General features: G+C 40.4%; 1 protein-coding gene across 1 annotated transcript; it reads right to left on the bottom strand.

Moving 5' to 3' along the window:
- Window positions 1–8,711: 8,711 nt before the first annotated feature.
- Window positions 8,712–11,032, bottom strand: LOC122649784 (protein SOSEKI 5). Its single transcript, XM_043843024.1, has 5 exons — window positions 10,874–11,032; window positions 10,416–10,649; window positions 10,250–10,319; window positions 9,216–10,142; window positions 8,712–8,870 (listed from the first exon to the last, which is right to left on the bottom strand). The coding sequence occupies exons 2-5, from the start codon at window positions 10,633–10,635 to the stop codon at window positions 8,738–8,740; spliced, it is 1,350 nt and encodes a 449-aa protein (XP_043698959.1). The 5' UTR covers window positions 10,636–10,649; window positions 10,874–11,032; the 3' UTR covers window positions 8,712–8,737.
- Between the last annotated feature and the right edge of the window lie 265 nt (window positions 11,033–11,297).

Here is an 11,297-nt window from a genome sequence, read left to right as displayed (position 1 = left end):
TACCCTCAAAAAAGTCACTACTCCTTCCTTCCTACTACTAAAACTCGAAACTCAAAAACTCTTCCTTTTCATACACAATTAGGAGAAAGAGATGGCATGAGGAAGAAAGGGCGAGAGAGGGAGAGAGAGAAACTGATCATATTTATATCATCATCGCCAAACATGAACAATTGGGAGAGAGAAAAAAAAAAAAATGGGCATGGGATAGCCATGCCGGCGGTGTGGAATAGAAGTGTGAGAAGGTGAGACATGGTTCGAGATAAAGTGTCAAGATGAAGAGAGAATGTAAACATGTATATAATGTCACTAGATACGATCTTCGTCGCACATAAGTTTTTTTTATTGTTTTCTTTCTCTTACCCTGACCCATGTGGATCCATCGAGATCATTGTTATTTGTGTTGCCATTTTTGTGGTGTGGAGATTCCCTTTAGAGTCATGGAGAACCCTCTCCCTAGTAAATATTAAAAACCAACTAAGAGAATGGAGGTTTGATTGGGTTTAGCTCAAGGAAAAAGTTTCTTTTGAGTCATCGGGAAGGGTAAGCTGCACCCTTTCTCTCCCCTCCTCACCTGAATTGACCTTGCTTACCTTTCTATAAATGAAACCATTCCACCACGTCTCATTGGTACGCTCCTCTTGCTCACACAACCCTCTCCCTTAGTTTAATTTAGTTGAGAGAGAAATAGAGGGTGAACCTCGACACAACGGTAAGGTTCGATGGGTTCAAGTCGAGAAACCACTTCTCCATGAAGTGGGGGTAAGACTTCGTACATTATAACCCTCCCCAAACCCGCAGTAGCGGAGTCTCGCATTATAATCTATGAATGGGGATTTGAACTCTTTACCTTTACAATTTTATTCCTAACAAATGCCTAGTTGCCAACCATGTCTTCAAAGTTCCCAACATCTCTCTCTCTCTCTCTCTCTCTCTCAAATCTTCTTATGTGATAAACTGGTTGGTTGGCAGAAGGGATCGTATCGTCAATCAAAGATCAAATCTTCGTTTTGAATCTTTGAATTGCAAAACTAGAAAGACAATCATTCTATTGAGTTGAAGCAAATCCAAACTAAATCTCCAACCAACTTCCATAACCATCATCGATTCCATATATGGCATTTCATCATATTAAGAGGAAAAAGAAAAATTATTAACTAATACACAAATACAAAAACAAAAGAGAGAGAGAGAGAACCTATGTTGCACCTTTGCCGGAATTTAAAGAAGTAGCTGTCGATTTGGTTGAAGGCTTGATGCCTTTAGGGTTTCGTCTTCATGGGAAGAAGAGAACAAAATTGAAACCCTAAAACTAAGAGAATAAAATGGATAACGATATAGAAAGTTGTGATTTGTGAAATGGGAAGTGGAAACCCTAAAACTAAAAGATTGAAAACTTAAATGTAATATATGATAAATAAGTAAATATAATACCAATTATAAAATTAGGGTCTGGTTGGGGTGGGTCGGGCTTAGTCTGAGGCCACAACCCAGGACCGGCTAGACCTTGACATCGGGCTTGAAAAATAGAACCCTAACCCACCTTAAGGTTGAAAAATCCAACCCAAGACTTGTTCAGGCTTAGGGTGGGTTAGGGTTCACAAGTCCAAACTTGCATCCCTAGATGTTGGGTTTAAATTCAATGTTGGAGGGCGAGAGTGCTCGTGGGGAAAGGTTGTAGTAAAATGATTCTTCGATTTGTTGACTAATCCTTTTGATCATGCAGTTAAGATCCTTCGAGTAGCATACAGATCATGCGGTTAAGATCCTTCGAGATCTGAATTCCCTACCTGGTCGTGTAGTGTACGCTAGTGTCTCCTTGTGTCTATCTGTATCCTCCCACGATAGGAGGTAAATATGTCATTTCAAAGGATAGACACAGGTTGATGTTGATGTACGCTACGTAGCTGACAATGCTCTTTCTCCCAAATTTATTGCCACTTGTGAAACTTATCAAATGGGAAAAAGGCAGATATGCGATGACAATGTATACAGCCCATCACACTTTCTTTCTCTTCTCTCTTTATTTAATGACATGAATTTCTCTATATATAAATGAAAAATGGACACCTATCGAAATTCTTATCCACCTCTCAAACGTGATTGTGGATACAACCGTTGAATACAATGTGCCACAATGTAATGAGTGGGACCCACTTTATTGAGCAGTGGATCAAAGCCTTGTTATTTCATTTTCATTTTTGATATGTAACAAAATCTATTAACCACCTTGGGGCCTATCCCCATCCCCTATCCCCCCCCCCCCTTCCCTATTAAAGCTCTCCAATTCCAAATATAAAATAAAATCTATTGGTAAAGAATTCTCCAAAATTCCAACCACTTGGTATTTTGTTGTTCTTCCTTAATTGGGCTTTTTATTCAATCTTTATATTTCTTGGGCTATCCCAGACTCATAATTAGGCCCAATAGCTTCCAGATAAGGTAATGCGCAAGCACTACTAGCACGCTGGACGCCCGTTTGTTGGTCACGTAATTTTCTTATGGGCTGGTGGCCCATTTCCATGCGCAGCATATAAAGGAAGCTATCTCTCTCTCTCTCTCTTTTGGGTTTTTTACAAATGCCCCCCTGAAATGCCCATTTGTCCAAATGCATTCTTACAATTTTTCTAATTATAAACTCCCCCTTACTTTCAAAACATTGTAGCATTTTGGTCCAATCCGTTAGAATAGAACGTTATGTGCAAACGGCTGGACTTTTTTTTACCATTATGCCCTTGATATGGTAGAATGACCAAATTACCCTCATTAATCCTCAACCCTGCAACTCTTCTTCCAAACCCAATCGATCTCCCATGATGGGTACTTCTGCAATATGAACTTCTCCGATTCATCTCATGGAGGCTCGTTGAAATCAAATTCAAGCGAAGACCCTGCAGACCATCTCCTTCTTCATCATCATCAACCTCAACTGAACCGCACGGAATCTGCAATTCCTCCCTCAACTATTTCTGCAACTTATCTATTTCTCATACTTTCCCTTTCGATTTCCAAATATAAAGAACAGAAATAGGAGATCGGCGTGAGGAGAAACAGAGAAAACCCATCTCTCCATTCTTCAAAAGTTCATCTGGATGTATCAATTCGTTTCCCAAGAAAGCACCCATCATGTCAATCATTGAAATGGCTTCAACCACCAAGCTTTCATATATGAGGTTGAGAAACGAAGATGGGCCATTTGATGATGAACATGAAAATCAAGAGGAAGAAAATGTACAGGAGGAGAGATTGAATTGGAGGCTAAGGAGATGGTCCAGGATCAGAAAGGTGAGTGGTAAGAAGAGGAGGAAGAGATAGCTAGGGTTTGCAGGATGAGTTGCAGGGATTTAATGGAGAGATGGGTTCGGCTGGGTTGGGATTTTAGAAAACAAAAAAAATAGAATGAATTTGTGCAATACCCGAATTAATTCGTTCCATTACCAAGATTTTCATAACAAAATTCACCCCATCCCAAAAAAAAATTTGTAATGCTGATTGAATTACATCCATTTTTCTTCATTTTCCTTAAAAATTATTCCCAAATTCGAATTTGCTAAGTTATGGATGTGTGTTTCTGCCTAATCAGAAAATCTGGGAAAAACCTTCAGACCCAGTTTAGGAAGAATTCAAAACAGAAAAATAATGGAAGGTGAGGAGTGGTAGAAGAAAGGAAAGAGCTATTGGGGTCGTATTCATGTTTGAATCCCTTTTCAGTGGTCGGAAGAGGCAGCGGCGATTCGAATTTGAGATCTGCAGGAGGAGATGAGGAACAGTATAGTTGCAGAACAATTGCTGAGCTTAGTAATGGACGTTAACTTTTAAGAACAATTACTGAGTTAAAATTGATTAGTTGTGGAATCGTTTAGGTTAAGGGTTTCAATTTCAAACCTAAACTATTTGGGGAAGATGAGGGTAATTTGGTAACTTTACTCTTTAATTTTGGTTTTTTTTTCATAAGGGCCTTTTGGTCGTTAGATTCCCTAAAACTAACCTCTAATGTTCCATTCTAACGGATTGGACCAAAATGCTATAATATTTTGAAAATAGGAGAGAATTTATAATTAAAAAAATTGTAAGGGGGCATTTTCAGGAGTGCATTTGTTAAAAACCCTTTTTTTCTTTTTCTGGTTTTTTGTTGAGGATTACAATACAGGGAAGCAGAAGTAAATAAGGGAGTTCTTTAAGCAGGTTGGTTTGGTTGGGTCGGGCCAAGGTTAAATGGGCAGGCCCATCTGGATTTGATTATTTGATTGGACTAGAAAAGGTATTTTGGATATTCAACAACGGGGGGAAGTTAACGATGACAGTCACTCTTCCTAGATTTATTTGTGAGGAGATTCTCTTTTCACCTAGGTGAAGAAAAAAAAAAAAAAACTAAATCCAGGTTTTATTGAATTGCGTCCAGCGGTTTTATTTTTAAGTTGCATTGATGAATCATGGAATCTGTGGGTTTACACTCATTTCTGTCACATTGAAACTCAGATGTGACCGAAATTTTATGGACAACTAGACCTCAAGATCTTCTACTCACATGTTTTTTCTTTTTTCTAAGTTTTTACAATAGATTACATGTCAAGCTTTTTATTTAATCAGAATTGGGCATTTTCTAGGTTTTTACAATAGATTACCTGTCAAGTTTTTAATTTAATCAGAATTGGGCAAGTGGTTAAATGAAGTGTCAAAAAATTTAACACGACCAAGTGGGCATATCTGACATACATAAAAGGCTTTTTTTTGGTAATAACATACATAAAAGGTTAAATGATAGAACTCAAAGCTCAAACATGACATTTGGTCAATCTAGACCATTTCCTAAATATCTAATAGTCAGATTTTATCGCATTGCTTTTCCACATGATAGAACAAGGTGTGCCGTGCCACTAATTTTCTTGGTGGAATATCGTCCACCAAGAATACCATAACAATTGTTGAACTAAGTAGCTAGTAACTTTAGAATTACAACATGTCGAAAGCATGTTATATAATTTGAAATTTAAAAAAAAAAAGAGAATTTTCCTCCACCAGGTGGAATAGGGTTCACCCACCCATCTAGGGTCATTATTACTTTATACCTTATTATACAAAGTCAATAATACCCTCTCCGTTGTTCCCAATACTCATCCCAAGGCACCCAAACCCATAGGTAAGGGTAGGGCTGCAATAGGGTTGGGTTGGGCCGAGTTTTGCAGAACCCTAGCCCAACCCTAAGTCCCCTTACTTGGGCTCAAGCCCGACCCGACCCTGGCTCAGGGCCTGAAAAATCCAACCCTGACCCGCCCTCAGGGTCGGGCCAGGCTGACCCTGATTGGCCTTGATCATGGGGAGGGAGAAGGAAATGCATGAGCTGGAATGGGCCGAGGAGAAAATTATCAATTTTACGTAAAATAACATTATAATAAAATATATTATATCACCTATTATCTTCATATATAATATAAACAAAATGTGGGTGCCGTTTAAAATTTATAAAATATATATTACATCCATATGTATTTTATAGTACAACTTAAAACAGGGTCGGGCAGGGCTTAGCCTAAGGCCTCAACCCTAATCCGACCCGACCTTGACTCAGGACCAGAAATTTCTAGCCCTGACCCGCCCTCATGGCCAAATATCTCAACCCAAACCCTGTTCGGGCTCAGGTTCGGGCCAGGGCAGGTTCGGGCCGACAAGGCCAAACTCCTAGGTAAGGGATTCTCCACCATGGATGAAGGAAAATTGCCTCCAAAAACAAAATACTAAAACTAATAAGCGGAGAGGTTATGCACACGATCATGCACCAAACCGTTGGATGGGGATGAAGGGCCACCATAAACGGTTGTGCCCATCCAACATTTTGGTACATGACCATGCACCATGCACGGCTGTGCGGATAATAACCTTTTGCCAACTAATAAACATCTCAAGAAATCTAAATAAACTACATTCTATCTTTACCAATTATCTAATGCTTTAAGTTTGATTACTCAAGTTGGCAATTCTCAACCTAATTGCATTGCCTTACCAATTATCTCATGCTTTAAGTTTGATAACTCAAGCTGGCACTTCTCAACCTAATTGCAAAGCCTGCTTATGTTAGAACATGTACTTATTGGGTTGGGGTCAGGCATAGACCTGGACCTAATGTGCTATTAATGTACCATTTCATTTTGAGCCTTAATCCACTCTGATAAGGATCGTCTCTAGGGAGTGGAGAACACCCAGGGCGCTGCCAGCTGTTGGGTTGTGCCGCATACATCCCTAGGCGTGCGTCGAGATGTGTGCGACACAGCTCAACCACTGGATGCCCCCTAGCAGCACCCTGGGCGCACGCCTCCCTGGAGACGAGCTAAATTCAATCCACCCTGCCTCCCTAATTGTCAGCTCAAACTTGTTCAAATCTACCCTAGTTGAGTTGTCTGATCTCACAATAATAGAAGTCATTGCCCTTTCATAATCACTAAAATAGTTCACAACCATAGATGAAAATTTAGTGGGGGGAGAGATTATTTAATGGGACTGTCTAAGTGACACCTCTATTGGTGTATTTAGAACTAAACACCTTTCCAAAAGTTCCATGAACCTCAGAGTGGTTGACCCCCCTGATGTCACCATTTTCGCTCCTCTTTCCACTCAACCGGACTCCCACCTCTTGTGTTCAATCATCGGCGTTGGCGCTTGAGGATGGGTTCCCATGGGTAAAGCTGAAAATATAAAAATCTTAAAGCCAACTGATTAAGTTAACAAATGGTATATTTATTCAAGTACCTTAAACATAATATTTCAAACGTGAGGTAACCCAGATGTAGATATTATAAACATCAGGTACCTCAGCTACAAGTCATTGCCTTTACATAGTAATTAAAGGAAACTCTTGCACTTGCACCCTTGTGTCTATCTATCTCTTCCTATAAAATAAACTCCTTACCCTCACAGATTGAACCCAAAAAAAAGGATGTTGATCGGGCAGGCGTAGGAACCACAGTCCTGAACCGGGAACACTCCACAACTTAAAAAAGTTCCCATTTCCTTAGCTGCTAGCCTTGTAGCAGCAAAAATTTTTCCATGCCCAATCTAGCCATGATTGCAGGCCTAGGGCCTGGCCAACCCAAGTACCTCTCCAATTGCATGACCCAAGTTAGTAGAAAGATAATGCATCAATTATCTCGGTAATGAAGGAACTATCATATGGGGCTAAGGGTGTCAATGGTCGGTTCAGTCAGGTTTGACTCTATTTCTTACCTGTTTTTTGGTTGCGGTTTGTGATTGGCTATTATTGGGTTCAGTCCGATCCAGTTTTGGTTTACATGAATGTAATGAGAAAATCCTGGCTTTTTTTAGGGTTTTCAGTTTCTTATCAAGTTACTATTGATTCGGTCCAATTTTGGCTCTTTTTTTGGGTTTTTAGTTTAGGTCGGTACATTTGATCAGTACAATTTCTATTGATTCCATAAAACCCAACTCGAAATCAAATCAATAAGAATTAAGTTCAGTTTGACCTTATATGGTTCCATAGGCCAAAGCTTTGGCATTATATTTTCATTAATACTACCATCAAGAATAGATAGAGCCTATTGGAAGGCAAGGATCAACGTTGTCGATATCATGTAGCTGAGATTTTTTTGATTTCTTGGATTATCCTCTTTCCTTTTACTTTCATTTTTCATTTTTTCATTTTACTTTTCTTATCTCATTTTTTCATTTTCATTATTCATTCTCATTCTTTTCGTTTTCCTTTCTGAAGACCTTAATTTTCCCTACTTTATTTTGAAAAAGTAACGGGCCCAATTTAATTCTGTCCCAAAAACCCTAAAATCAACCACTTCAGAACATCCAAAATTGAAATCGGTCACAGCTGATCCATTTCCCATATTTTTAAGTGGTATTGGTGCCAAATTTCCAGATACCCTCCTAAATTTCCCAAAAAAGGTTCCTAAATCTAAATATTTTTGTTTCTCTCTTTTTAATTTTTTTTATTTTCTTACCAACCAAAGACATCCTTACTTATTCTTTGGCTCTTTGGTTTGGTTCTATACTTCAATTACCACAAAAGTAGTCATACAACACTGTCAATCGTGGTTGGTTGAGTACAAAAATGTCAAAATCCTTGCATAGGACATTAAGCAAGATTAATTAATGGTAAACCAAATCCATGAATCCCATGTAAAGTAAGTAGAAGAAACATTTTGGGACAAACAAACTCCTAAAATCTATTTCCAAGTTCCAAAGTCAAAGCTGATCCATCAAATCTAGAGTCACACATATGGACAGACACAAATAAACTCTATTCCCCACCAACTCCCCATTTCCCAACTTAAATTCTAAAAATTGAAAACCAGAGAGACTGGAAGGAGATTGGAGTAGAAGAGGAACAAAACAATCCCCCAAACTTTAAAACTACAAAAAAAAAAAAGGATTTGACCATATGAGTTCCTTTTTAAGACTCCCGTGCTCTCTCTCTTTAATTCTGGTCCACTGCGTGCCGTGTCTTACAAGGCATAGCTGAAGACTTGGTTGGCAGTTTCCACCACATCCACGGATCCACACCTTCCCTGAAGCTCAGCTCCCACTCTCCCATAGTCCCATGCTTCTTTGGTTTCTTTACTTCGTCTTCCACTTCTGTTCTCGATTGTTGTTATTACTCATTCCTAGGATTAGTACTTTACAGTCAGAACACAAAAAACCATGAGAGAAACTGTTTCTCCTCCTCCTTCTACGGTCATCTGCTCTGTTCTGCTACTTGTTGGCCTTATGGGCAGATGGGCTATTCTCTCTTAGTAGTACTCCCGTGCATACTCTTAATTGCTGTCTTTGGCTTCCTGGGTATGCATTTCGTTCTAACTCCTCCTATCTCCTCCTCCTCCTCCTTTTTCCCTGCTAACTCCATCTTCGAACTTCTGCCACACCCACATCAATTATCATTAATGTCAATCAAAAACCTTAAAAAAAAATTAGAGTCAAGCAACGGGAAAGATGAAAATTTGATTTCACAACAACCCACCAAAAAAAAAAAAACTATTTTCAATGGTTGGACAATGGACAGGTTGGAAGGGCATTCTGAAACTCCGTACGAATCTCAAATTTTAATTGGGAAAACAGAGTTGCAGACAAGAAGCAGGACTGGGCTACTGCCAGAACCCAGGCAGAAAGAAACAAAGACTAGACGAGAGAGAGAGAGAGTGTTACTGTTGATGGTAAATTGATAAAGCAAAAGTAGAAGGATGGGGGTAACGGGTACCTACCGATCTGCATTGTAGGAAGAGGATCTCTTTAAAGCTGGAAATTCATCCTTCTTCGTCTCGATTAAGCTACCACTGAAGTACTCTTTGTCTTCTAGTCGAATCCCCGCAAAACTAGGGTTTTCCCCCATACTCTCCCCCACCTCCTTCAACGCTCCCCGAGGAGGAGGAGCCAGCTTTCCCGTGTACCTGTAATGCGAAATCAACGACAAAGCTCCTCCTCCTCCTCCTCCTCCTCCATCCTTCCGAGGAAGGATCGCTTCGCAATCCTTGACAGCAATTGATCCACATGAAATCAACTGCATCAGTACTGCTGAAGCCCTCATCCTGCCGCTTGGGTAATTGTTTTCTGTCAGAGATCGAACACCTGATTCGTCCAACCCTCTTCTGGGGTTCACCACCCGAACATCCGCTTTGATTAGAGATTCTAGCGTTTCTGGGCTGGAGGAGGAAGGAGGTGGAGATATCTCTTCTCTGCTCAACTCAGTCGTGTGATTTCGATATTGTTCCATTTCAACTATAGCTTCTGCTGCTTCTGCTTTCTCTCGCTCTTCATCTTCATCTTTATCCTCTTCGTCTCCGATTGCTCTTCTTCGTCTCCTCTTCTCATAAGTCTGCGTTGAAGCATCGGCAGCGGCTCTCCCGGCGGACTCACCCGTGGATTCGGCCTTGTATACTTTGTACTCGTGCAGATCGATTGAACTCCACGACTGATTTCTCCTCCGTATGACGACCGGGAATTCGCCGTCGTCGCTGGATTTGGTTGTTTCCGATGTCCTTTCAGTGCCGGAAGACCCTGTTGCTGGAGACCTGAAACTCGTAGAGCCATCCAGAAGCTCTGAACCCTTGAGAACGTATTCCTGACCGTGTGCCGGATATATGAAGTCGTTTTCCGACAAATCGTGCCACACAAATCCGTTCTTGTAGCTCCTGAATCGAACATTTGAAAAGCATAACTAATTAGAATCAAAGTGTGACAAACAAGAAAAAGCCATAGAACAGAGGAGAGGCAGAGCAGAAGAAGTGAATCGGCATACCGTTTCGAAGACCAGGAATACATGCTCGCCATGCCTTTACCTCGCAGTGAATTTAATCGGTTGATGACATCTGAAACACAAACCACAAATCTCCAAAACATTAACAGAAGGAAGAAAGGGAAGGGGGAAAAAGGCTTAAAAAATGAAGTTCATTTGTTCAGTATACCACTGAGATAGAGTCCCTCAGAAGAAGAGAGAGGGACCTCCATGAAATGAGGATGCTCAAGATGGCCATTCCTGGAGAGATAGTAGACAACTGGGACCTTTCTCTCAGACTTGGACTTGGGCTCAATCCAAACCTTGGTGCGCTCAGGGCTGGTATCTTTGTCTGCCCATTTCTTAGGTAAAGCAGGAAGCTCGGTTCTTTCCCTCGAAGAAACTGCCATTACTGATAATTACTCTGCAACACCAAACTCCAGAGGGATAAGAACGTATGGTCGAAGAGTTACATTTAAATCTCACCAAAAAAAAGAAGGAAATCCAAAACCGACAATTAAAAGGTTTAAAAGAGAAAGGTAAAGGCGAGAGATTAAAGAACAGTAGAAGATCTCATACACTACTGTAAAACAAAAGAAAAGGAAAAAAAAAGGATAAAAGGAAATCAAACTACAGTTGCAGGCTTACCGACGACAATGTGGGTTCCTCCAGAGAGAGAGAGATTTTGTGTAACGTTAATGGACAAATTGAGATTTATAAGGTGGGGTTTTGGGTTCTGAAAAGGGATGCGGAGGAGGGGGGGGGGGAATGGATTCAAAAATGGGTTCCCGCAGACAACAGGAAAACAACAAAGAGACTTCGGTTCACACTATAGAATAATTGATTTTTATATAGAAGACGGTGATGGTAAGACGTCGGATTGGAATCTGAGTTGACAAAGCATTAGGATAGGGACCCACTTTATATATAATTCGCAAAGACTCAGTACCTGGTGGGCCCGTAGCCTAGATGGCGATCCTGTAGGGTCAAGTCACAAGTGTCAATTCAATTCAAATGCTAAAGAAACAGATTTATGGGAGTGAGTGAGTGAGGGCTGAAATTCTGGAACTGA

This window comes from Telopea speciosissima, chromosome 2, assembly GCF_018873765.1.
Source record: "Telopea speciosissima isolate NSW1024214 ecotype Mountain lineage chromosome 2, Tspe_v1, whole genome shotgun sequence".
In the NCBI taxonomy this organism is placed as follows: Eukaryota; Viridiplantae; Streptophyta; class Magnoliopsida; order Proteales; family Proteaceae; genus Telopea; species Telopea speciosissima.
The sequence above is the reverse complement of the archived record's forward strand: the minus strand, read 5'-3'. Positions and strand labels throughout refer to the sequence as shown.

What these genes read in the sequence shown, in the direction of transcription:
- LOC122649784 (XM_043843024.1), bottom strand. Translation starts at nt 10,635, where the DNA reads ATGGCAGTTTCTTCGAGGGAAAGAACCGAGCTTCCTGCTTTACCTAAG. An exon ending in TGAGGGACTCTATCTCAGTG is followed by an intron (nt 10,320 to 10,415) that starts GTATACTGAACA and finishes TTTGTGTTTCAG; the next exon opens with ATGTCATCAACCGATTAAAT. An exon ending in TCTTCCTACAATGCAGATCG is followed by an intron (nt 8,871 to 9,215) that starts GTAGGTACCCGT and finishes TGGGTGTGGCAG; the next exon opens with AAGTTCGAAGATGGAGTTAG.